The 27447-nt window shown below is 38.1% G+C and overlaps 1 protein-coding gene across 1 annotated transcript in view; it reads left to right on the forward strand.

Moving 5' to 3' along the window:
* The window catches only part of RAB3C (RAB3C, member RAS oncogene family), a 122339-nt gene that overhangs the window by 81069 nt on the left and 13823 nt on the right, over positions 1–27447 (forward strand). The window contains exon 4 of the mRNA XM_050330123.1: positions 22332–22456. Within this exon, the coding sequence (XP_050186080.1) occupies positions 22332–22456 (125 nt within the window). The remainder of the gene's footprint in view (positions 1–22331; positions 22457–27447) is intronic.

Below are 27447 nucleotides of genomic sequence, written 5' to 3' on the forward strand. Positions count from 1 at the left end.
TTCTGTCCTCTATAATCTCCTTATTTGTCTCAAAAGTGTAGTATGAAAATGTAGCAGAAGTCCTGCAAATGCTGGATAGAATGAATAATCTTTATTCTTGGTAATACCTCGTAACTCTGCCAGGCATCATATTTGTTTTGTCACTGTGTAACCTGCATTCAGTTTTTGGTCGCTGCAGCCCCAGTCTCCTTTTCTTTAGAAACACCATCTTGTCAGTTATCTCAAAGCTCATACTTATGCATTTTCTCTTTTCTTCCAGTAAGTACCATGTCGTATTCGTCTGTATTAAATTCCATCTCACTGATTTCCAGTTGCTCCATCAAGTCTAACAAAACACTTAAAATTCTGATAGCATTCTCTGAAGCTCTTGCAAATGCTTCCCTCCATCTTGGTGTCTACAGAATTGATCAGTGTTTCCCTTATTCTGTCATCCAAGTCATTAATACAGCAGAAAATAGAATCTTATTGACAGCCCATGTTCAGCGTGCCTTTCTAGTTTCAGTGAATCATTCATAGCTAACTTGAGAACAAATTTTAATTTTTTTCAGTATCTCCTCTGCATATTTCCTTTGCTGCTTTATAGAAAATTCCTGTTATATGTTAACCTTACTAAAATCAAGAGGATTCTTATTCATTTTCTCCCTGTAACTTCCAGGTTATTTAAACTATCACTGAAGGCAAACAAATGGGCTTGACAATCTTTGTTACTGATGTAGCAATGTCAGTAGCACATCTGTGGTGGCTAAGTCTCATGAATTTGTTATACCTAAGGAGCCAGGAAACTGTTCAGATGTTTCAGATGTTTCCAGGCATTAAGTGGATTTACTGGTCTGTAATTTCTCAGGTTCTGCTTTTAATTATTTTTTTTTAATGTGTTCTATGCTTTCCTGTGTTTAAGTTCTTGGGTGCCTTCTCCACAGATGCTCAAAGATAATCTCTAATAGTTTAGAGATTATTTCAACAGATTCCTTAATGCCTTAGAAAGAATCAGGCTCTGCTGACTTTAACATGTCTCTAAAAATTTCCTGAACATTCATTAAGATCTTTGCTATTTTGACATGTATTTTTCTCCTGTTATTAACCTTCCATTATGCATAAAAAGTAGTCTTTATTTATAAAGAACAAATAAAATATGAAATACGGGCTATCAAACTGCACTTCGTCAGGTCACCAGGCCAGATGAGTTCCAGCTTATTTTTAATGCGTATATAGAATTTTTATTTGAACTTTATTATTTTCATATTCCCCACAATTGTGGGAGATGAAACTCTGTAAGAATCAGGTTCCTACTGAACCAGAAGGTCTTAGGTGGTTACTCATTAGCTTCGTTCCATGGAAGACACCTTTCTGCTTATTTCCAAACACTTAAAGGCATTTATGCAAATACATTTACTGTGTGGATATATTCTCCTACCTTTTGGCTACTCTGGAAAACCAACTGGGGAGCTAAGCACTTTCTTTAAGGTACACCAGAATCCCCATGATGCACTATCTAAATTAGGGACAAATTAGAGACACAAAACCCAACTCTGCTCTATATTTGATTTGCCAACTAACAACTGTTTTCCTGAGTGACTGAGAGTCACCTCATCTGCTATTTTTTCTGAAAAAAATTTGCAATTTTTACTGTAAAAAAATCCTATCCACTAAATCTTATCATAAAATGATAGAATGGTTTGGGTTGGAAGGAACCTTAAAGACCATCTAGTTCGCACCCTCCTGCTGTGGACAGGGACACCTTTCACTAGACCAGGTTGCTCAGAGCTCCATTTAACATGACCTTAAACATTTCCAGGGATAGAGCATCCACAACTTCTCCTGGCAACCTGTTCCAGTGCCTCACCACCTTCACAGTAAAGAATTTTTCCTTAACACCTAATCTGAATCTACTTTCTTTTAATTTGAAGTCATTTCCCCTTGTCCTGTCACTACACTACTCTTGTAAAAAAGTCTCTCTTCATCTTCCTCTTAGGCTCCCTTCAGGTACTGGATGCTACAATTAGGACATCCTGAAGGTTTCTCTTTTCCAGGCTGTACAAACCCAACTCTCTTAGCCTTTCCTCACAGTAGAGGTACTCCATCCCTCTAATCATCTTGGTGGCCCTCCTCTGGAATCACTCCAACAGGTTCATGTCCTTCCTGTGCTGAGGACCCCAGAGCTGGATGCAGTGCTCCAGGTGGTATCTCACCAGAGTGGAGTAGAGGGACAGAATCACCTCCCTTGACCTCCTGGCCACACTGCTTTGGATGCAGCCCAGGACACAATTGGCTTTCTGGGCTGTGAGTGCACATTGCTGGGTCATGTCCAGCCTTTCATTCACCAGCACCCCCAAGTCCTTCTCATCAGGGCTGCTCTCCAGCCTGTATTAATACCAGAGGTTTTGCCAACCCAGGTGCAGCACCTTGCCCTTGGTGTTATTAAACCTCATGATATTCCTATTTGCTCACTTCTTGAGCTTCTCCCAGGTCCCTCTGGATGGCATCCCATCCTTCAGGTGTGTCAGCTGCACCACTCAGCTTTGGGTCATCTGCAAATTTGCTGAGGGTACACTCAATCCCTTCATCTATGTTAATATCTATGAAGATATTAAATAGCACTGGACCCTATATGGACCCCTGAGGGAAATCACTTTTCACTGATGTCCACTGGGACTCTGAGCCATTGACCACTATGTGACCATCCAGCAAATTTCTTATCAATCTAACTCATGAGATCCATCCAGTTTAGAGAGACTTATTTTTTATATTAGCAGAAAAATATTAATGGGCTAACTGCATTTGATAAAAATGAATTTTGACTGAGATTAGACAAATGGTCATGCTTTGTACATAAATTCTCAGCACAATGTTAAAACTTCGAGGTGATTGACTTCAAAGGCTCTTGCCAAGGGATATCATAAAATAAGGATGTGTGATGGCAGTGGGAAGAACAACAATGCTTTGACTAGTGTGCGCTGCTCACTCCTCTGAGCAATACTCTGGAGGTCTGACAAGAAGAGCTTTGGGGTGGTGGATGGTGGATGAAAAGCTGGACATGAGCCAGCAATGTGTGTTCGTAGCCCAGAAGGCCAAATGTGTCCTGGGCTTCATCAAAAGCAGTATGGCCAGTGGGTTGAGGGAGGGGATTCTGCCCCTCTACTCTGCCCTCATGAGGACAACAAAGATGAGCAGGAGGTTGGAGCACCTCTGCTGTGAGGAAAGGCTAAGAGCTACAGTTGTTCATCATGGAGATCCTGGAGAAGAGAAGGCTCTGTCAAGACCTTTTAGCAGCCTTTCAGTACATAGAGGGGGCTTACTAATGAAGCCGAGCAAAGGCCTAAAGAGTTAACTTAGAATGCTTAGTTAGAGATAGAAGCTAGGTCTTATGAATTTTAAAGGATGGTACCTTGCATCCCAGAGAACTACACACCTAGATAAGAACACAAACAAAGAGTTTCTTAAGAGATAAGGGGAGAAATAAGGGCATGAGTCCAAGATCTTGCAAAATTCACCACTAGAAAGTCAGCCAAACAGAGAAAGTTGAATAGTTCAGGAGGAAGACTCCTAAAATATGACCCTCTTTGAGGTTGAAGAAACTGGAATGGCCACCAGAACAGCACTCCAAAAGAGGGCTCCACCCCAGACTCTGCCCAGACTCCACCTATTATGAATATTATGACTAGATGTTGCAATTGTATGAATATGCATGTATAGATGTTGTAATCTCTCACCAAAACTGTATAAATTACCTGACTTTTCACTGATAACTTTGGAGCTAGATTGTCCGGTGTGAGCTGGCTAGCTTTCCAACATTGCTCGAAATAAATACCTTTTGCTGCTAAAGATCCAAAACTTTCTCTGAGCAGTTTCACTGCGCCTTTTTAGGCATCACTAAAAAGCAGAAGAACAACTTTTTACATGGACAGACAATGACAGGACAAGGGGAAATGATTCTAAAAAAAAAAAGATGGAGATATAGATTAGATATTAGGAGGAAATTCTTTACTCTGAGCTTGGTGAGACACTGAAACAGGTTGCCCAAGGATGTTGTGGATGTCCCATCTTTGGGACAGGTTCAAAGCCAGTTTGGATGAGGCTTTGAGCAACCTGATCTAGCAGAAGGTGTTCCTGCCCATGGCAGGGGAGTTGCAAATAGGGGATCTTTAAGGTGACTTCCAACCCAACCCATTCCATGATTCTTTGCATAATTAGAAGAATTATTTGTAGTATCCAAACGGAAAAACACAGAGATCTGAGCAAATCCTTCATTATTATACACAAATCAACCCCCCAGACTTCCAGCATGCACAGGGAATGGTACAAGTGTTGTTGTAATTGGTAGTCTAAAGGCTTTAGTATGTGCCATCAATATACAACGGTGTTAATTTTATTGAGTCAGTGTATTTAAAAACGCAGAAAAGGCTTTGGATTGCCTTGAATACTCTAAAGTCAAGCCACAGTAAAGCAGAATAAAAATAGATATGCTTAAAATGCACAGTATTGTTACAAATATTTATAAAGGGAAGGGTTGTCAAGCTGAAAAAAACCCAAACGTACTTCGTCTGCTTACATGAAAATTAAATCAGAAGGACCTTCTCCCACTACATAATTTGTCTCTGTAAACCACCCTGAAAGTGCTCTGGCACTGGAAAAGTCCCTGCAGGATGTATTTTGCTGTGTTTCTCTGACTTCATAGTTATCTATGTAAGACAGCTGTAGAAGGTACTGACTAACTTCATGATGTCTGTCCCTTTTACCATGTAAAGTTATTCAAGCTCTCCTTCCTAACATCTTCAGACAATATCATGCTTCTGACATGAATGGATTTGAAGATTGTTAAACAGCTTTTTCCATTAATCTACAATTATTTGCAAACTTGTCCCTTCAGTGTTTTGGTTTTTTTTTCTGTAAGAACTACTTGGTGGTGGGAGGGTTTTAAAAAAATCCCTATTATCTATACTTGTCAGAAGACCTTGATTTACTTAACGCTGTACCCAAAAAGATTTCTCCACTTTTTATATGACAATTTTTATCACATTTAATGGGAAAAAATACTTGTTGAACATGAATAAAAGAATTCATTTCATGTAAAAGGCTAAGATCTGGAAACAATATTTTTAAATACTCTTTTATTTTGAGGCCTATAATTTTGTCTTGTATGTGTTTCTCAGATAAAATTATGCTACATATTAAATGAAGGTTCTTTTTTTGTTATTTCCATCCTTCAGTTACAACAAACTGAATGAAGACTTTTGGCTTGTGTACATGTGCCCTACGCTTGTCTTAACTCTGGCGTGCAGCTAAGACACCTGAAACCTTAGGACAGGCTTTCATCCAAGTACCAGGCAGTTGTAGTCTACTCAGTTATTCAGTCCACTATAAGGCAACAGAATAATTTTTAGTACATTTTGAAAACTTGAAAAACAACAGTTTTGCAGAATGAATATGACATGCTTTTGTCAGTGAAACTAATAAATTCATTTGTCTGAACCAAAAATAAAGATGAATGTAGCAATCATTTGTTTTAGGTACATAGGACACTAACAGTTCACAGGACATAAAAATTCCAATTTCTGTGTCATACAGTAATACAGTGTGCTTGTTCTCAGGTCTTGTTTGTATCTCCAGGCTTGTTTTATTTATACATTTCTATGCCAGAGGAACTGGAACTGAGCATCTTGTTCCGAGCAAGCTTTTGCAAAAAATTTATGTATTGGAGTTATTGGGGTTTTAGACTGTATATGTCTCAGTTTGGGTAAGATGGAACTTATTCTATGTATTTAAAGATAGAAGACAGAGAAACAGACAAAACAAACAAAAATAACCCCTCCAAACATGAAGTGTACTCCTCCAAGAAAATGCAACGAGTTTTTTGTCTAGGGACTTCTTTTGGGAATAACGAGTTTTTTGTCTAGGGACTTCTTTTGGGAATAGGCTGGTATAAGACATTTGGGAACTGTAAGAAAAATTAATACCTGCTATTTAATTCCTATTGTGATCTCAGCTTTGAACACATTTTCATCTGTAAAGAAACTGCATCCAAGTTATGTGTGGTACTGTCCTACAAAAATGAAAAAGTAAATAGATCAACAGAAACCTCCAGAAGAACCTTGCCTACAAAACCATGAAATTAGCTAACAGCCTTGGGCAAGAGGAGTTTTTTAGTATTCTTCTCAATTGTGTTATGAATGCAGCCAACATTTTGCTTGGTTATTTAGCTATTGCAGCACGTTGAGCACTGGTTTTCATTAGGCAGCTTGTGATGACACTTGAGGTTTTATCATTTATACTTCTTTAGAGAAGATGAGTAATGAAGATTTTCCCTTCTAATGAGCATGTTTTAAATTTATCAACACTAAATTTTAGGAAGCATGACTTTGTCCATTCATTTTGATTCCTTTAATCCTGCAGAATTTTTTTAGTTATCTTCCATCCTGACTACCTAACATGGATTTTCCATGTGTTCTCATATTATTTGGTTTTTCATAATGTTATTTTTACTGTTTCAAGTAAAATTGGAGGTATTGCTGCTCTTTTTTTACCAAATTAAATATTGGTTTTTTCTTTTCCTCACCAGCTCTTTTTCTATAATGACATTTTAAGGCTTGTACTTTACTGAACTACTTGTGTTTACTACACAAACCTCTGCAACAGCCTGAGACGTTCCTTTGCTGCATCACCTCTCTTTAACTGCTCTTCCTTCATATGTGTTGCTGTGTGTAACTCAGCAGAACAAAACAGCAGCCTAGATCACAACCTAGAGGCATAGTTCATTATCAGATAAGCCCACATACTACTTTGGGTGTAAATATCTGAGAGATACCACATTTAAGCTGTTAGACTAGACCAGGGGGAAAAGTAGTGAGATGACTGGGATTTAATGTGTACAAATCCTCAAACTTCTTTTAACACTTTCAAAATTTTAGCAGTTCAGCTGCTGGGATGATTTAGTGTTTGAATCTGTTTAATGTATATGTGAGCGGTCAAGCAGAGAATACCTCTAACCATTATGTGAGTATTCTAATTGACTCTAAGTGACTATTGAAAATAGACTCGTAAATCCATATTGAGGCGCTTGAACCAAGCTAGTTTAATAAAACTGAACACCAAAATTCATAGCTTAGGACAGCATGACTCCAAATTCTAAATGGCCTTTATTTGAAAATGTCATCAACTTTGAAAGGCCACAGCAAACAAACATTGCAAACAAATCAAACGAAACCAAAACCTGCCAGGATGCTACAGTTAGCATCAATCAGTGATTTATATAGCAATACTTCAGTTTAAAAACACCCAAACAAACAGCTTTTCCTCTTGTCCTAAGTCTGAGAATTAGAAGTTATGATATGTTTGCTTTTCCTTTGACCTCTCTGATCAAAGGCATTAGACCTCCTGCTCTTCACAATGAGTCCTTGGGACTACCTCTGCCACTTTACTCCCTGCCATGGATTTGCAGTCGGCACTAAGTCTGTTACAGTCAGGATTAGAGCCTAGGTGTCCTGCTGTTTGCAGATTTACACTTAGCAGGGCAAGCAACACTGACTGTTTTACCATTAATTCCTTAGCTAAAGATCTGCACACAAGGAATGAGAATGCTGCATGCCTGAGATACAATTTGGGGGAAAAACTGTTGGTACCATCTTTCAGGGCTCAGGATAGATAGCATTGTTCTCAGTTTCCTTCTACAGTGCTATAGTGGAGGTTTTGTCTCTTCCCCAGCCTTTAACATTTATAACTGCATTAAAGAAGTATTACATATTCCTTTTAAAACTCTGAACAGAGGTCATGGATAGAGGCCTATAGGGATCAATTTTGCATTGCCTGTTGATTGTCTGCATAAGGGTTTTATAGGATAAGTCATTTATTTGATGACTAGGTATGCTTAAAGTGGTTGACTAGAAAGCTTTGAACTTCAATGAAGCACAAAAAGCAACCTGTTCATTTAATCAGCACATTTAATTCATCCTGCTTTGCATGCTGTGCCACACTGTCTTCTTTCCATATAAGGATTCTGTAGTATCTTCCTGCAGCACCCCTGTCTCTCTTCTGCATACAGCCAAAGATGGCTTTGTGCATATTGCTTATATATGCTATAGGTCCAGCTCCTTTTTGGTGTGCAGTGTAGCAGCTACCTCCTTCTCATATATCTCATCTCTTCAGGTGAGATTTTTTTATATTCAAGGGCTTTTTTTTTCTTCACACTGACTGAGAGCATGTTCCTAATTTCTCTTGCTTTTAAATATTTATCTTTGCACTGCGTGACTATGTGGGAAGTGAATCAGCAAACTGAGTTTTGATTATAGTAAGAATTTATATCATTGTTAGGTGTGTTCTGCCTTTCGATATTTCTCTTTGTTTATTACTGGTTATTCATTATATTTCTCTTTAAGCAGCCATTGTTTAGAATGCAATGAAGGTTTTCTAATGCTATGCAAAAATTTTACAAAAACCTTCAAAGAAAGATTGAGGAGAGGGAGTAAAGATTTTCTAATTCAGCAATCATATTATATTAAGAAAAAATATAATGTATTTATTCTGGAATTTATTAAAATTAGGGCTATTTGTCTTTTTTCTTGGACTCATTCACTAACACAAAAATATGTAACATGCAATTTGAAAAAAAATAGGACCTTTTATGTTATATTCAGTAGTCTCTCTTTTTTTTAAAATCTGGTTTACCTTCTTATTCTAAATTGTCTAAGAACAGTGATGCACTTCAGCCTTCACAGTGTGTCTACCACAAATGGTAGATAAGGTACTTAATTATTACTTAGTATCTGTTCATGCATACCTCTATCTACTCAACTAGACAGCTTTCAGACAACTCATAATTTCCTTCTCAGTCACATCCTCTCTTCCAAGTCCTTCCCCTGCCAGATGTCCAGAGTGTAGAAGTTAATTTTTTTTTAATGAAATAATTGATCAATGCAGCACTGCTGTGCCAAATGGGAAAAGAGAATATAGATTTAAAAATAGTTGTCCAAAGTGGCTTTTCTATTTCCACTGGAAGACTGAAGCTATCGATGCTCACCTGGAGGTCATGGGATTGCTATGGGAAGCACGAGGTCTATGGGACAAGCCCTGTTTCTCTGAATATGCTCTTCATGTTCCCAGGGACTCTGTGGCTCTCAGGAAAAGAGAGTAGTTCAGTTGCATTCTGCATCCCTTTCCAAATCTCCCACATCTGTGCTTCAGGTTGGCCTTAGATTGCATAAATTTTTTTATATGGATTGTCTGTCTGGCAGGTAGTCATCATTTGAACACAAACCCTGATGAGACTGAACTCCCTGCTTGAAATTTCTTCCAGGTTTTGACTGGAGTTCTTTGTGTTAAATGAGTCCCACTCGCAGTTCACCCAACCTGGAAATCCACGATCCTTGTGAGTCCCTTCCAACTTTGCATATTCTGATTCTGCAATTCATCACACAAATGCCGACTCATGGAGGGCACTTATGTCTGTGAGCAGAGTTATCAGTAAAGTCCTTGTTTTAGAGAATAATCTGGATATAACCTTTTAGCTCTCTTGGGTAACTCTTGAAAAGACAGATTTATCCTCACACTGCAGTAAAATTTGGCACAGGCAGAAACTATTTAAATTCCATTCTATTTGTGGTCTGCAACCCCCATGCCTATAGGGTTAAATGAGCTCAAAGCAGCACACATTGCTAAGAAGACAGTGAGGGCTTGCTGAAGTTTCTGAGGTGTGAAGATTTTATACCCAATGATTTCTTACTCTAATCCCATCAGTTACTGACAAAAGTACGTATAAATGAAGCCAGGTTTGCTGTAACCCCCCCATTGGCCTGTGAACAGCAGAGACCCCACTTTCAAATGTTGCTATGTAGAATTTAGCTTCAGTGAAATCCAGGAATTTTCCTAGATTAAATCAGCCAGAGCCTCTCTTTGTTGTGGGACCTGGTGGTTAATACCATCAGGCTTTTCAGGCATCTTGCTTCCTCCCTTTCAGTCTTTCTTAGCTCTGCTGGTCAGTGTAGAAAACACATACCCACCAAATACACTCACTGTGACTGAGGCGCTGTTTATGAACAAGGAGATCAGATGATGAAAGGAAGCTGGATGGCAGGAGGTGGTGTTGTCTTGCCTCAGACTGTAAACCTTCCACTGTTCTGCCATGCACATTTCCTCTTTGAGTTGTAAGTACTGAACATACCTTAGGGGATTAGCCTTCCCTGGAAATGTTTCAAAACAGCAAAGCATATATCAGTTCATTAGATAGACCATCTCCTGAATTGTTTGCAGAAATCTTTCTCTGGTATGGGACAAATCATCTTGGACGTTTGCTAGTTTGTATCTGTGGAAGATATATGGGGAACTTCACCTGTTACTGTTGTTCTCTAGAAAAATCTTGTAGTCTCTTAGTGAGCTCTAACCCTGAAGACCTTGACAACATCCCAAGTGAGACCCCTCGGAAAAAATTTACCTGATACATTGCAGACATCCATATCCAAATTAAACACATGAGGATCTCTTCTAGTCAATGGCTAGAAACAGTCACTTTTTGTTCATTATTGACCTCATTCTAAATTACTTGTCTAGAATGACTAGATGAATTGCACCCAAAAAGACTTGTGCCAACCCATCTGCATCAGAGCTGTGAAGAGTTTTGACTCTTAACCTGTCTAGCTCTGCCAAGAAAAATCTAATAGAGCTATGGTTATACGGGCAAAAGTTTTACTGTTTTATTTTGACTTGCTATAGGATCATAGTTGGCATTGCATGATAGCTTATTACGTTCCAGGACAATACACAATTTTGTTGATTTAGTTACATATTTCCACACTGAAAACACCTTCTGGCACAACACATAAATTTCCTTTACTCCATGCCTAATAAAGACTTGGTCACGAACTAATTTACTCACAATTACTTGTTTGCAATTGTAGATTTTCATTTCTGGACTGTGTGAAGGAAGTGTTTTATTCTTCTGATTTTTCAGTACATTACTTCACTCTACTCCACAACACACAGCAATTCCACTGAAGACCTTTTGATTTTCTGATGCTTGTCCTTATAATCATTCCATACAAAGATTACTGTCTACCTAAGCATCTGTTTAATGAATGTGGTTATGTCCTCTGAGAGTGGTCTCCATCCACTGAAGTCAGTGACAAAGTCTCAATAAGACACTTTTATTATCAGAGAGAAGCTGTAACCTTAAAAATTTGTTACTTACCATAGTTTAAACAGCATGCTTTAAAGATATCACAGAGAGAGTGAGATTAACTTTTGATAGTTCAACAGGGCCCTAGGAGACATTAGGCTGTAATTTATTTAAATGCCACTGTGTTCAATTTTCAAAAGTGTTAGAAAGTTTTACATCTAATCTCCAAATTTTTTATTAAAAAGTTGTATCTATGCCTGCATGTGTTGCTGACAACTTCTTCAATACGTAGGATTTCCTTTTAAATCTGGGTTATCAGGGCAAGTCCTATACTTTTGTTTACAGAACTGTGATGGAGAACAAAATTCAAATATATACTAGCTGGGCCTTGAGAGACAAATAGATACATTATATATATATGTATATACACATGTATCTATAAACAGAGTTTTTTTTGATTTGTGAACCAAGTAGCATCACTACTAACATTCTGAATAAATACACAACTCTTTTTTTTTCTTTATTTTTAAACATATAAATAATATTTGAAGTGTAATGCCTCCCTCAATCCTCTGTTAGTCAGCAGGAATAAACCTGCAGTTTATTTGCTTGCATGGTGAGTTACCAAGACAATCCCGCCACCCTGTGCCAGGCAGGATGTAGACAGAGAAATGGTTTTTACTGTTGTCTGGCAGCCCTTACAAAATGAATTTTGATCAGCAGTATGCCAAAAGCAAAGTGTGATCAGATTAATGAAAAAATTACCCTCCAGGCCACAGAGTGAAAAAAAAAACTGAAACAAACCCAGTGCAATTATATAACTCATACTCATCTGGTTAACTACCATCAGTTAACAGTGGGATTAAGGTAGTTGCCATTTTGCCAATCCAGTTTCAGATATCTGTGGAAAAAGGCAGAAGCTCACGTGTTCAGATCAAAACTAGGACACATGTATTCTGACTCAGAATTTCAGACCTCGAATACCTTGTGCTTGCAAGCGTACTACCACGTAGGGAAATTATTTCCAAAACAGTATGGGTGCAAGGACACAGTAGTAGAATCAAAATTCAATGCCTAGGGCTGGAGTATATTTCTGAATGTTTCATTTGCTCTGCTTCCAGAAGATAACAAGCTAAGTAAATTTAAAGACAAAATGCTGATAGGATTTATATTAGTTCTGGTGTAAAACAGTATTAACAGAAGAAACATATCCTTGACGTTTGAGTAAAACTGTGCTTTCTGTCTTATCAAGAAGTAAAATAATTCACTATTACCCTGACATTTTCAGCTTGCAAGCTGCAGGAATCCTTAACAAGGATAGTTCATGATAATTTATCACAGGTGGTTTCAATGACCTAGTAATCTTTTTCAGTAATTAAAATTAGGTCTCATTTGTTTTAACCCCTTCACTAATACTTAAACACAGGTATTTCAGAACGTAATTTATGTGCATATAAGACTGAGTTGATTATGAAAGAGTTTATGCAAAATACCAAATGAGGAAAAAAAATTCAAAATTATCTAAAAAGACTGGACATAAGAGAAGCAATAGTAGAATCCTTTTAAACTTGATAAAATGAAAACTAAAACATTATAGGAAATAAAATCCAAACCAGAGAAACTTCAAAGTTGCTCCTGGTGATATGGGAGAAAGGGATTTAATAGCTACAAATAGGCAAGGAATTTCATAATGAGATTTGACAGCAAAAAGTCAGAGTAAACCAGAGTTTTTAAAGCAGAAGTTCCTTAAAATAAGGGTGCCCTATTGCCATATAATTGCCATATATATTATAAATCTGAATCTGGATTTGCTGTTTAAAAGAAATTAAGGAAAAATAACTCTGTGTGATCCAACTCGATAGCTATAGAACTCTCAGTGCTGTTAAAAAAAAAAAGAACTTGACTGCCTTTAAGAACCTCACTACTTCCAAAATGCCACAGTTGTGCAGGTGCTTTTTGGGGCTGGAGGTTACAGGCTTGTAAGTAATCCCAGAAGTGCAAGATCCTCTTTAATAGACAGTGCAGTCAAGGGTTAAGGGACTGTTGCTGGTGCAATGAAGAGGGAAGTATTAGATGAGTATCAGAAGCACTAGTATTAGTATTAGTATTAGTATTAGTATTAGTATTAGTATTAGTATTAGTATTAGTATTAGTATTAGTATTAGTATTAGTATAAGAAGCACGTAGGACCAAAAAACTTGCTCAGCATCAGTATTGCTTGCTTAACTATATGTACATTTTTTTAAATTACCAAAAGCCCATCACTAAGAGAAACAGCAAATGAAGACAGATACTTGTGTCTGATTCATTATATACACATTCTAATATATAGCAACAAAAATGGCAAGCAAAAGATACTGTTCAGTGACAGTGAATTGCTCATTTACTTGAAAGTGTAATATAGTCAAAAAATGCTGTAGTTGCTTTAGGAAATTAATTCAGAACTCCCTGCTTTACAGTTCTGTTTTTCAAATACCAGAGTTAGGACCAGCTGTATTGATTAGGGTCATTACTCAGACTTCCAGCAACAGTCTACGCAATCAACGTAAATTGGTTATAAATAGGATCATTCATTTGGAAGCATCTAGAACATGAAAAAATGAGGATAATCAAAAGATAATCAAGTGCAGACTGTATCTTGCCTTTTATTAATTCCATGAATACTATTTTCCTATAAATGCTTTTTTCCATCTCCTTTCAAACCCTAATTTTTTTTGGACTGTGTTCACTGTGCATGTGTGGTAGTAGCTGTGAAGGATGATAATTTACTGGTGGGTTTCACAGTGGGAAGAAAATTAAAATTTACAGCCTTTTGTCTGTGTGGTGAGTTGTTAAACCATTTGCCACAGTATGACACAGCCTGTGGCATTATACATGACATAAAAATTCTTCATTAACATGTGTCCCACTGTGAAAAATGTGCTGTATTAGTTGGTCTACCCATAAGTAAACCTTGTTGTAGGAGAGGATTTTGTACTCCTGTGAATAAGAATTAAATACTGATATGTATTTTACACTTTTATCTTGAAAAAAAAGTAGGAAGTAGGTGGAAGATCTCTCAGCCCTCAGTGTCTAACACAGTATTGTCTATTCTTCAGTGTTTGTGTAAATATCTGTTCAACTTTTCTAAACAAAACACTTGGAAAAATAGTATATACTACAAAGCAGAAAAGGAAAGAAATACAGTTGACTCTGACAGACAATTTACTCTCTTTTATGAATTCTGCATACCTTCAGCCAAAGTCCACCTTGCCTAGGAGTAGATCAGGAACCCGCCCACAAATTCTCTGTTACCTGTCTCCTTGATAAAACAGCAGGATAAAACAGCATGCCTCCAGCATGTGCTATGTCAGAGTGACATGCTGTGTGTGGTGACCTTACTCTGCCTAGGACCGTTCTTAGACCTGCTGCCAGCTGTGGTGTGCTTGCTGTGCAGGTACAGGAAAGTACCACACCTGGTGGGCTGCTATTCTAAAGAGATGGCCATCCCAACTCAAACACAGGAGGTACTGGGGAGGAGGGATGCAGAGTATAATACTAACTTAGAGCACAGCCATTTTTATTTATACTTTTTATTTATATTTATATTTTTATATATTAAGTTCATAATTGAGCTCCTGCTATACTGGTATCGGAAAACAGTTTCAAGGTATATTTGACAGGTGAAAAGAAAGCAAGATGCAGAGATTGTGTCAAAGATGCAAAAGGACTTCTGCAATCTGATTAACACAAATTGAACATGTCCCTTAGGCTTCTGATCCGTCATTGTAACTCCAACTAAAGAGATATACATAAAAACTAGAATTTGAGCACAAGTGTCTTTCATTTGATACCAAGACCATTATAAAGTGGATTTGTATTTTAGTGTCAGAAAATAATCTTCAGAGAGTAATAGACATTTGGTACTCTTATTTGAAACAGCACTCTACAGAAAAGGCACCAAAGCTAATACATGAGCTATTGAAAAATAATTGTATATTACATTAAAGATGGAATGTAATTCAATAAAGTCCTCAGCAGAGAATTCCGGATGAGAAGGCACTTCTAAGTGCACAGTAGAAAAAGTAAGAAATGGTTGATTAGAAAGACAATTCTGATTGGTGAACCTCTGTGATGCCTACACTTCATCTTAATTACCACACAGAATTTTGTAGGTATTAATGTTATGTTAGTTCTTATTGCACGGTGTTAAAATGCAGACCCAGAGTGGATATAACTGAGCAAGAATATAATTCCTCATTATGATTACGGTAATGGAATATAACTAAGAATACATACGAATAAATGTCATAAACACACAGGGAATATCAGCTCTTATATCTTCAGCTGTTATCTCCCCTTTTTTATTTTCTTTTTTTTTGCTTTTGAGTAATTAAACTTTTTGCAAAATATGTCATAGTTGCTTATAAAAATGCACATATTAAAGAGTAACTCAGTTTTATCTCCAAAGAACTGGATTCATTGTGATTATCTTTATAGCTTGTCAAAACTGAAATGTAGCACGTGGTTTTCTAAAATAAAGTTATGACTTCAGAAGCTTGTAGTGGAAGGTTTTTTTCTCCTTAAGGCAGATGCAATTCCTACCAGAACAATAAACACCTGTGAGGCTCTGGGTAATGTGCATTTTGACTAGCTCTCTGGCTGATAATGAACTAGAAATTTGTTAGTGTCACATCTGTCATGCAGCTTCCACATCACTGATGTATATTCCTCCAAGGAAAGGTTAAACATGTAGTCTTTCATTGCATGGTGTGCACTCTTTGGCTCTGCACAAGGAAGATAAAGCCTCTCAGAAGTGGTGAGTCATTGCTGTTCTTGTAGTTTCTTCAATATCAAGGTTTTTCTCACGAATAAGGCATTTTTCTATTAATTTGCCCTTCAATCCAGACAGAAAACACCGTATTGCATAAACAATAATTGACATATCAGATACAGTCAGTCTTGGCCAATATTCATATATCCTGCTCTGTTGCTAGCATAGAAGGGTTGATATATCTCTTATTTGTTATTATACCTATTAAGGAAACTTTCCTGTCTGACCCTTCAGGAGCCACTTCAGCAGTCATATTCACGTTGCCTGAGCTGGGACCGGGGCCCCTTCACAGCAGGAGGCTCCTGCTTGACTCCCTGCACACCCCACACTCACTCAGTCAAGTAAGGTTTCATCACGTGCCTGACCCTAGGTTTCCCATAGCAGAGGCTCAGATATCTGAATCCTTAAAATAACTTAATCATTGTGCAATAACAAATTAACAGCTTGAGCTGGTACCTATGAGGAGGGACCCTGGGCTTTTATACCTTCACACTTTATACCTTCACCTAAACACGTGGAAGTCTGGGACCATCAGCTCCTGCTGTGCCTCTGAGTGTCCAGTGACCTGGCTGACACCACAGATCCCCATGTCCATTGTTGTGCAAAGGGTCAGTGCAGGTTCATGGCCTCTTGAACTCTAGCCACAATCACTGAGCTTTTATGACCCTCAGATAAAGCACATCAGAATGATGAAATGAGTAGCAATAGTTCAAAAGTTGCAAGTATCCAGATCCTCCTTGTCAGTAAAGGAGGAAAGATCTGGAGCTGTTTCTCAAAGACAATTTTATTTCTTGGGGTTGTGTATGGCCCCAGCTATCAGTTTCAATTAAAATCTGTAAATGTTAGCATCATCTTTTTCTTATTACTGACATTATTACTAATTATTTCTAATATATTCCTACTGTGCCAGTAACTGTGGCCACAAACAGTCTAGTATTCCAGTGCTCCAGGACCCTTCTGTCCTGTTGTTGCTAAGACTGCTTCAAATTTTTAACCTCAGTACTGTCTTCAAAATTCCAATCAGAAAGTGGAGTTGGTGTTTTGGGTTGGTAGGTTTACACACTTTGAGTGGTTTATCTCCCACTAACAGTACATTTTTTACTGGAGAACAGTTGAAAGGCCTGAGGCCACCTCTCTGCCTGCCCTTCCTGCAGCAAGGTCTAAGCACCAAGTGCAGAGGAGCTGGTACAGTCAGATTCCAAATGACCATCATGACTGAGCACTGCAATCATTTAATGTGCTGTACAGAATAATCCTGCATATTCCCCATCTCCATCATATCCACAAGATGAGCCTGAAAGAGAGGAGATGGGTAAACTCCAAGATACAGGGGCATTCCTAAGGCATATAACCGATCAGCATTGCTGGGAATGATAAGGGTTAAGGAGACATGAAGGAGGGCATGGGGAAAAGAATGGAGCCTATGGTACACACTGAAGTATAGAAAACACTTGGTAGTATCAGGGAGACCTCAGACTCACCTTGTGGAAAAGCTGGCTTGAATGGGGAACATGTCAGAGCTCCTCACAGGCAAGGAGGGTGACATGATCCCATCCACTATAAAGATGGAAATGATAGAGCTTCCCCTTACAATCCCTGTCTGTGTAAGGGGTCAGAGAGGGCTGTGCTGTATCTTCACACATCACAGGATGGAGACTGGGGGAGGGGGGAAAGATATCCCTCATTGCTTCAGTTACAGAAGGAAAATGGTGTCTCCTGAAAATGCTGAGAACAAGCCTTCCTGCTCAGAGGGGGACAGGCACTTGCTACGCTCATTTGCAAATAAAGGCAGGAAGTTCAACAAAACTCCTCCAAACTCATAGCTTCTTCTCTGATACTTCCCCTCACCAAATACTTAAATAAACTGAGAAAATTTTAAAATAGATAACCTGGACTTCACCTGAGATCCCATCAGTATGCTGTAGCCTCTAATACTTCAGCTAATGGACTTTGGAGGTACCATGCTATAGACAAACATGGGAGAATTTTAATGATTAATCAGTGAACTCAACATAACAGTAACTTCAAAAAATAAAACAGATTTCGTAGAGGTTTTATTAATTTGGTTTGGGGCTGGTTGAGGGGTTTTTACTTAGTTTTGTGGTTTTTTCTACTTGTTTCGTTTTGGGGTTTTGTTTGGTTGGCTTGAGTTTTGTTTGTTTTTTTTTTTTTCCTGGTAAGGTGATGCACCCCTGTTAATTGAGTACTCATTTTCAAAACCAGAACATCAGAAGTGCAACATATTTCCTGAACTTGCTAGAATAAACATACACGCCCCCCCCCCCAAGCATTTTCATCAGAGTGCTTCTCTGCTGTCAGTCATGTGACTTCCTACTTAATTAACTAAAAGGTCTATAGAAACCAGCACCTCTAGTGTTGGCAAGCATCCTGGGAGGACTAGGTCCAAAGAGTGGTGCCATGGATTGAGGCTGTCTCTAAAAGTTCATATTCCTGCTATATTTACTGTATGGATATATCTTTATTGAATATATTTGTTTGCTATCCTTGCAAACAAGTCTGTGAGTGAGAATATACTAGAGTCTATTCCAGGTTATATGAGTATTTTTCTGGACATGAGTTAGTAAAAAATTATCATCTGAAGAGATATTCAGAGTGAACCCAAGGTATGCTGACAGGTACAACCACAAACACAAAGAGCATAAGCATCCTCACCCTGCTCCTCTCCACTAGTGAGTATATATACCTGTATAGACATGTACATTGTGGCTCCCTCCATCAGCTGGGCTCATACACTCAGTTTGCCAAGTAGCTGCCCCTGGATCCCAGTCTCCTCAGTTTCTGGCATCTGGACATGTAAGATTCAATTTTTTACCTGCATTGGTGGGTTTCTTTTGTGGACAATAGGAGTGAGGCTCTCCTAGAACAACCCTGGAAGGAACCTGGATATGGTTCCTTCTGAACCATTATTTGGGAACTTGCCTTTGTGCACCCCTGCTCCTCAAGGCCATTAGACATGGGCCTTGGACAGTCTGATGGCTCCTGCAATAGGCCTGGAAGCAGCCAGGGCCAGGATATTATTTGGGCTCTCCCACCTGCCTTCATCTCTCTGTGCTCCTTGCGGATGTACAGATGAGCTTTTATCACATAATTTAATGTGAACAGTCTGGTTTCCACAGTGGTAACCTCTCAGCAACTCTCCTGTATTAACTCTGTGCTATCTACCTTGGCTTCCAGCATCTCAGCTGCCTCAGCCAACTGAGGGGGCTGTATGTTCCTGAACCCCACTCTATCTCTGTGCGACACCCCTTGTAAGCTGCCCAAGAGCAAGCACAGGCACCTGGCCATTGTTTCCTGGGCACTTATTTGAAGATTTTACTGCTTTAAGATGAAACAATACCATTGCTTTCATTTGCATTCAGCAAGTGCTCTTTTCTGACAAGGAATATGGCAGAATTGCAATACAGGGAGAACAAGTCTTGTGTTGATCACAGAAAGTAAGGATCATTGAACTCTCCCATTAATCTGTCCCTCTGGAGACTATACATTATAAAAATTCAAGCATGATGCAGATTACCTGCCTAATATACAACTAGGATGTGAAAGATTTATAGGGTAAATTACTGTTGACATACACCAGGTCACTGAGAGCGAATAAGAACTGTTGTATTCAGCTTTAATGAAACATCAGCTTTGCCTTTTCATGTCTTCAATCTTCCTGAGGCTAAAGTTCTTTGCAAGAACCAAGGTTTGTGTTGTGTGGATTAATCAGAAGCCTCAGTCATTTGAAAGATCATGTATGCAAGGAACAGTGAAATCTCTTTTTTTAGACTATCTGTGTGTTGGCTTTGGTGGAGAATTGTGGGAATCAAAACCTACAGAAACCATTAGTGGAAATGTATGTCTAAAAGAAAACATAACAGTGATGAGCCTATTATATTCTTTGAATCAAGCTCCTACTGATGTGGGCCTGAGTGGGGATATATTTGATTTTCACAGTTGTATTTTTGCACTACAGAGTCTTTTGTAAAACATAAGCTTTTCGATTTGTTATGAAGGACAAGATCTCTCATGACTTAAAAAAAAAAATTATAACTAGATGAGAATTAAGCAGGATAACAAGTCTCAGAATAAAATAAGTTGCTTTGGTAATGAGAAGCATTTGAATGCATAGGTTCATAGTTTGTAGAATGAAAATTCACATCTGGCTGTAGTTAAAATGAAGGGAGCTTGCATTCTTAATCAAAGAAACTGATATAAGACTCTGGAGCAAAAGTCTTTAAAACAAGGCTGTATTTGGTATTTCTCCAGGTTGTATTTCTTCATCAGTTTCTTCTATTTCACTTTTGCAGATTATGTAAGTAATTTCTTCTGTAAACTTACTATTATTACTGTATATTTTGCTTTTCAAATGTCTTCAATTTCCTGCTGACATAAAGGGGATAAATTGACCCCAACTAATAATTGTTCAATGGTAAGCACTTTTAGAGCCATTAGTGGACTAACATCCTCTGACATTTTAGCCACTAGCATTTGCAAAATTCCTATGGTGACAAATGTAGTTCAGGTTAAAAAAAACAATAATTCTATTTTGCTTAACCACTCAGCAAGGTTCTAAAAGAACATTTTTTGCCAAAGTCAGTGCACAGTGCCCTTTTCTCTGAGTAAAGGTATCTTTAGTAAAACGTAAGTATACAGGGAAGTCTGACCTCTCTTTGATCACAGTACCTTACGAACACCTACTCAAATGTCCACTTACTGAAGAAAAGATGAGGGCAGGCCCAAGGGAACAGTCTGTAGCACAAAATGCCTGGGGCTTGCTTCATCTTCTTTTTGGTCATTATGATGAAGTAAAGCATTCCTAAAGGCAATGTGCTGTCTCCCCTTAAATTCCTCTGCCCAGCAGTGCAAACCCATCAGACATGGCCTAGAGCTGCTTTGACTCATGCAGAGAACCTGTGGGCAATGGCATTGGACCTAAGGTCCCAAAGGTAGCTGTAGCAGGATTTTACTGTGTCCATCCCTCTGGTTTTGTAATAAGCAAAGCCAGATGGGAAGATTCGATCTATTTCTTCTCTTTCACTAGAACCAGTTGACAGACTACATCATGATCTTTTTTGTGCATGTAACAGTTTACAGACAGGGATCTGAATATGTAGAGACAATGACTGTGTTATGAGAAGGTATTGCTAGTAAACTTAGCACCAATGCAGACCAGCTTCCAAAAGATTTAGGTCACAGATTTTTTTTTTAATATATTTCATCTTTCTCAAAGAGACTTAAATCCCTGATATGCCACAGGATTCCCTTCCAGGGCGTCCTCTCATAAATGTGTAGTTAGAGAGGTTATTTTCTATTCTACTTTATTTTACTAAGCACCCTGTATTGTCCAAGGAGAGAGGAATGGGGGTGGGGGGAGGGAGGGAAAGAGGGAGAAAGGGAGAAATGGAGGAAATAGTGTGGGAAGGGGTGGGGGAGACAGAGATGCTCTCCATAGTTTTTCTCTCTCCATCGATCGTATGGAGACAGATGAGATATATGAATATCCTACCAAACACTTGACTTGGAGCCTAAAGCCAGACAGTCACAAGTCCAAGTAAAAGGATAAGTGCTTAGACTAAGCTTGCTGCATCCTTCATTACCTTCCAGAGCAGGTATTGCTCTCAGATAGAAGGCGGTAATTAGCAGCATAACCTTTGGCTGAGCTTGGAGCCAGCTGTGGAGGTTTCCTTCCTACAGAGCAGGTCTGAGTATCACAAGAATGGTGCATCACATTTGAATTGCAGAAGAGACATTTTTAGGGTATGCTGTTTCACCACCAGCACTCAAGGTTCCATGGTGTTTCAAGGCCTCAGATACTCTCATTCAGATGCAGTCATGGTTAAGGCTTTTATAATTTAAATGGAAGTTAAATCAGAGTTCAAACTCAGCTCCTGTCCATGACTTAGTGCACAATGTAAATGTTGCTACACTTCTGCTAGGTCAAAGACCTGTAGAGGAATGTGATGGAGAGAAATAACAGAAGGAAGAGAGACTGGCTCTGAAGTTTTGCTGCTAAATTTACATGCAATTTTAGAAGTTGAAAGATAAATGAACAAGCTGGTGATCTTGTTTCAGAGGTGTGTTTTTGGATTATAAGGTTTGGATTAAATGTGAAAATACTTTTTTAATTGTATGGGAGAAAGTGTCATCTCTTCATAAAAATATAGGAAGGATGTTGATGGCAGGAAAAATATTTTTTTTAACAAGCAAAAATAAAGCTTATGTTGATATTATTCATGTAATAATAATACCTGACAGATAATCTTCAGTTTCTTTGAAATCCATAATTAAACAGAGTCATGTTACCCTAGTTGTCAAAATAATTATTGTCTGTCTTGTTGCAGTGGTGTTGAAATTGGTTTGAGGGGACTTTGCTTAGCTTTAACTCTTCTCTCTCTTCTCTCTTTTTCTTTTAAGGTCAACTCAAATCAAAACATACTCTTGGGATAACGCCCAGGTTATTTTGGTTGGCAACAAATGTGACATGGAGGATGAACGGGTAATCTTCAGTGAGAGGGGCAAACATTTAGCAGACCAACTTGGTAAGAAAAGACATGACAAAAGCTTTATGATTGCTTGTGAGAAAGCACAAGTTAATTTCATGAATTGCTACAGTACTTGTAATGAAATGTTTGTGATGCATTCACTGTAAAGGAATAGTCACACATTGCCTCCCTTTTCTTTCGGCATATCCTTTGTGATGTGGAGCAAGATCTGTCATGTGTCTGTACATACACAAAATGTTTAGGTAGTTATAGCTAAAGGCAAATATGTCCTAGAAAGGAAAAAAGAAAAATCAAACAATTCAACAACAACAAAAAGAGGAAAGGAGACATTGAAGAAACAGCTTATTCAAAATGTGAACTAGACTTTTTGCAAGTTGAGAACACTTGGGTTATGATTACCACTACCAGTAAGCCAAACCAGAAAGATGCTGATATCCAATTCCCACTGCTACCACTTCATCTGCTGTAAATTCTATATATACTATACATAGACAATATGATCCTCTATTTCATAAAGTCTTCCTCTGATAGTCAAATTTCTCTGTGCACACAGAGGAAACTACAGAACTCTGAACACCTCTATTCTTTCTGTTTCTATGCAACACTGTTATTCTTTTATGCCATGAAATGTTTTTTAAATGACACTACTACCCAGCTTTTTCTTTTCCTTCAGATTTGTTGATCTCTGCAGAGCAAGCTCAGCAGGTGTGCAAATCAAACTCTGGTGTCATTAGAGATCAATTTATGTGCTGATGCCCATAAACTATTGGCATAGGTTTGTTATTATTTTTGAAACTGAGTGTGGTAAAAGCTCAGTTTGATGAAAATATATGTAATGGGGATCTCGGTGTCACTATTGCCATGTAGGTGGTTAGATGAAAGGATGTTTTAACAGTGGATCTAGTCTCATGCTTGTGGTTCTTAACTTATGTATATTCATAGATCGCTAACCTTATTTTTTAAAAAATATTTTTTCTAGTCGTACAATTGTTTTTTCTGGTAAACAGTTTCATCAGAATAATATATCTTCCCATTGCATGTGTCTAAATAAGTGTTAAATATGTGTAAAAGCACTCCTTCAAAGTGTACATTAAAAATTACTATAAATTAGTCCATGAAAGGTAACAGAAAATATTTAACAGAAGGTTAAGTCCAGAAAACTTTCCAACATTTGTGAAGAACTGAGTTTCTAAAAATGTTTGCAACAAAACCATAACAGTTACCTTTGCACTTGCTTTAACAGAGGATATTTTTCTTTGCAGAAATACCTATCATATTATATATATTTCTGTAATCTTTTCTTTCCATTTCTAATATTTACTAAATTTACTAAGAGCTAGGAAAATGTATTCAGTGGAGAAAATGATCACAAAAATGCAACTGTATACAACAAATTTAGACCAGACGATAAAATGTCTGGCAATAACCATAAATTTACACTATTGAGTTTGAAGAGTTGGAGTTTTTTAACTTACAAAATTAATCTGAATTTCTATTTCTTGAACTATTTTCCTGTAAAAAGTTAATGTAGTGAACTGGCAAGGAATCACCAGGGTCATGACTTTAGCAAGACTAGAAGGAACTTTTCACGTTGTACAGCCAAGAATCCTCAGCTGTAACAATCAATGCTTGAAAAAAAAAAAGAAAAAGAGTAATGAAGTAGATATCAAAACTCATGTTTCAGGCTTTAAAGCAAAATTCATCTCCTGTGATTTAAAATTCAATCTTTATGGAAGCCAATTATCTTCTATTTCCATATTTATCTACTCAGGGGGGTTCCTTTCTCAGATACACATCCTGTGACTATCTCAAGGCCAGATTATTGTACTGGATAACTTGTGTCTCTGATCTAGTCATTTACTGTAGTCAGACTGCACACCCAAATGTTTACATGTTTTCCATACAGCTGCAATCATTTGTTAAATCTACTTAGAGACTGTGGGTGGTGTCAGGAAAAGCAGAAGAACGACTTTCCCTTAAATGTAGTAAGTGCTCTGGCCTTCTGAGTGGTCTGAAGGACACACATTGAGCCAAACACGTGGGACTGTCTTGTCTTTCTTTGACAGTCGGTTGATAACATCGCTTACGGACAAGTGTTAAAAATAACATTATAGATTTTAGTGTCTAGCAAGACATTTTAAAACGGAGGGCCCTTTGAATGCCATGGTCTGCACTGTTGATTGCAGCCACAATTACAAGCAAATACAACTCATGAGTGCTGTACGAAGAACATGTTGTGACACCCTCTGTTCTAAAGTGTGGGTTTATTTTCAGGGCTAGTTTATTTGAAGTCACTGAGAAAATGAATACATGTACATTTTGGGGTGGATTTTCAAAAGATCAAAAAGAGCAATGGGCATTTAACCCTCCGTGGAAACATGATGTTATGTTAAGAACAGCTTTATTGGAAAATTGTGTCTTCTCTGAAAAGTGACCTCTCTGAAATGTGTGGCCTTAAATTTTTTTACAAAGTGTAATCAATAGTTTCTTTAAATTTCAGTGCTGGCTTATTTTTCAAGTGTAACCCAAACAAGAAGTGTAGATCAACCATCAATAGGTCTCATTACTGGTGGAAGAGGTCTGGCTGAACTAGTCAGCTATCCTGTGGTAGCTCCAAGTACCTTTCTCATGAAGTTTCAAAGTTCACAAAAGAAAGGAGGAATAGTTAAGAACCCAGATCGAACCTTGAAGGAAAATTAACAGAATGCTTATGGGCCAGAATCTGTCTTGTTTCCATTAAAGATATTTTTTAAGTTTGTTGATAATGACATGACACTGGTGATACCACCATGGATCATAGCTACAAGTAGTATTCTAAATTACCTATGGTAATGACCATAAGTAGGTGTACTGTGAAACATATAAACTGGCAAACATATACTTTCCTGGACTGCAGGAAATTATATTTGTGGGTCTCATGAACCAAATGTGGTACATTTATATTCAATAGCCCTTTCACCTTTCATGATTTTTTTCTATGGACTTGTAGAAAGATAGCTTTGAAACCATATAAAGTCTTACCATCCACAACATCCTTTAGATATGCACAGCTTGTCTGTTACCCGCTTCTGCTGTGAATTGGCCCCTGATAGTTTTATGTTTCTTCACTTTCATTCTGAAAAACAGTCAAGAATTGTTTGCTGCTACATGCTCTGTAACACTAGGTTTCAGAGAGCTCTGTCAATACTCCTTTTTCTCCATGCTGAGATTCCCAGAACATGTAATTGTTCCAGACACAAAGACCATCCCACACTTTAGTCGTTCCTTATCACCCTATTCAGTAATTTTTTGTAAGCGGTACAGCCTTCTGTCAGAAATTAGTTCACGATTGTTTAACACAATAGCATCATTAAAAAACTAATGTTAGAATGATGTGAAAATAGATGGGTTCAAGTAAAGTCATGTAACTTCACCTTATAGAGAGATCATTCCAAGAAAATACAGAAACGTGACAAAGAGAGATAACTAATTAATGTAATCTTAATATTGATACGGGGATCACAGCAAACATATTCAAAGAAGTTTATTTGCTAATCATTACAAAAAAGGGTATGGAATTCTTATATTTTGTATCTTCATGAATGTTTGCTGTAAGCACTATGTGCGCTGGCTATTGAGTGAAATACCAATAAACCTTACAGGCTTTAAATTCAAAACACTTACATGCCTTAAAGCATTTTAGTAACACAGGCTGGGAACTTCTTACAAGCAAAATGCTTGCACACTTGGCAGTGAATTGCTAGCACAGCTTTTCTAAGATATTAGTCTTGTGCATTTCAGCTGAATTCATACATTCCTAAAAGTTTGGTGTCAATTCCCAGAAGAGAAATAGTGATTCACAGATGGCATAGGTTTCTTGGTTCTTCTATTTGTGGTTTGTACAATATATTGCACTTGTTACTGACATTCCAGCAAAGGATTAGCAGGCAGGGTGTACACAGAGCTTTGAACAGAGTCTGAGTAAGTGCACATGCAAATGAATAGTTGCATATGAAATCTGAAATACAGTTTCTCCATTTATTTTGGACATTCTGCTGTGCATGCAAATTAGGTATTTCAGGTTTTTTTAGTTCTTTGGTTTGCTTTGTTTGGATGCTTCTGTACAAAATCCTGTTTGCTATCTGTGTGTTACAAATTATTTCAACAATCAGCAGTTTTTAATTGCAAATACTGTCAATACAAAATATCTTGAAGTCCTGGCCCCCTATGGTTGCTGCAAAAGTACAATCCTGCCACAGGTCCAAACAACGTCTATTGTGCTGATGCTGCACGAGGTACTAGGGAAATACTGCAAGACCTGCCCCAAATGTCTGACCACCTTTTCTGTTAGATCTTGTTTTTCCTATCCCCCCTTTTTGTCTTAGATTGGCTAAGGCTCTGGGAAACTGAGTACTTTTATCATAGAAGTGTTGGTTGGAAGGGAACTCCAGTGATCACCTAATATGATGAACAACTAAAATATACCCCTGGTTCTATGTACCATCCATCAGTTTTCAGAGCAGTGCTCTTCCCTTCAGATTTTCTGCGCCTCCACATTTCTTATGCTCTGCTACCCAGGATCACCCATGGCTGGGTCATTCTGCATGTCTGAATATGACCTGGGGCGCACTCGCCTGTTTTCTAAATATATCCTGGCATGCTGTCTCTCCTAGAGGCCGAAAACTAATGTTAGAAAACAAAACTAAGCAGGCCCTCTCTGGGTAAGCTCTCACATTCCCTTCTGCAAGGTGTGGCAGAAGCCAACCCTCATACTGTACTCAGGGCACCTGAACAGGGCTCTGAATGTGTCCAAGATGAGCAGTGCTTGTGACTCCAGTGCACCTCCACAGCTTGTCACTCAGAGAGTCATTTTACCCCTCAGATATAAGCACATACCTTATCCTTTATATTTTGGTGTGCTTTTCCTCTCTCTATCCCTTCTCTTCGCATCTCTTTTGGGCCATTTCTCCCCTAAAGTCTCTCTTTCTTTCTTTCCTTCTTTCTTTCCTTCTTTCTTTCCTTCTTTCTTTCTTTCCCTCTTTCTTTCT

Source organism: Myiozetetes cayanensis, unplaced genomic scaffold (assembly GCF_022539395.1).
Source record: "Myiozetetes cayanensis isolate MyiCay16 unplaced genomic scaffold, myiCay2020 scf4, whole genome shotgun sequence".
NCBI classification, from domain to species: domain Eukaryota; kingdom Metazoa; phylum Chordata; class Aves; order Passeriformes; family Tyrannidae; genus Myiozetetes; species Myiozetetes cayanensis.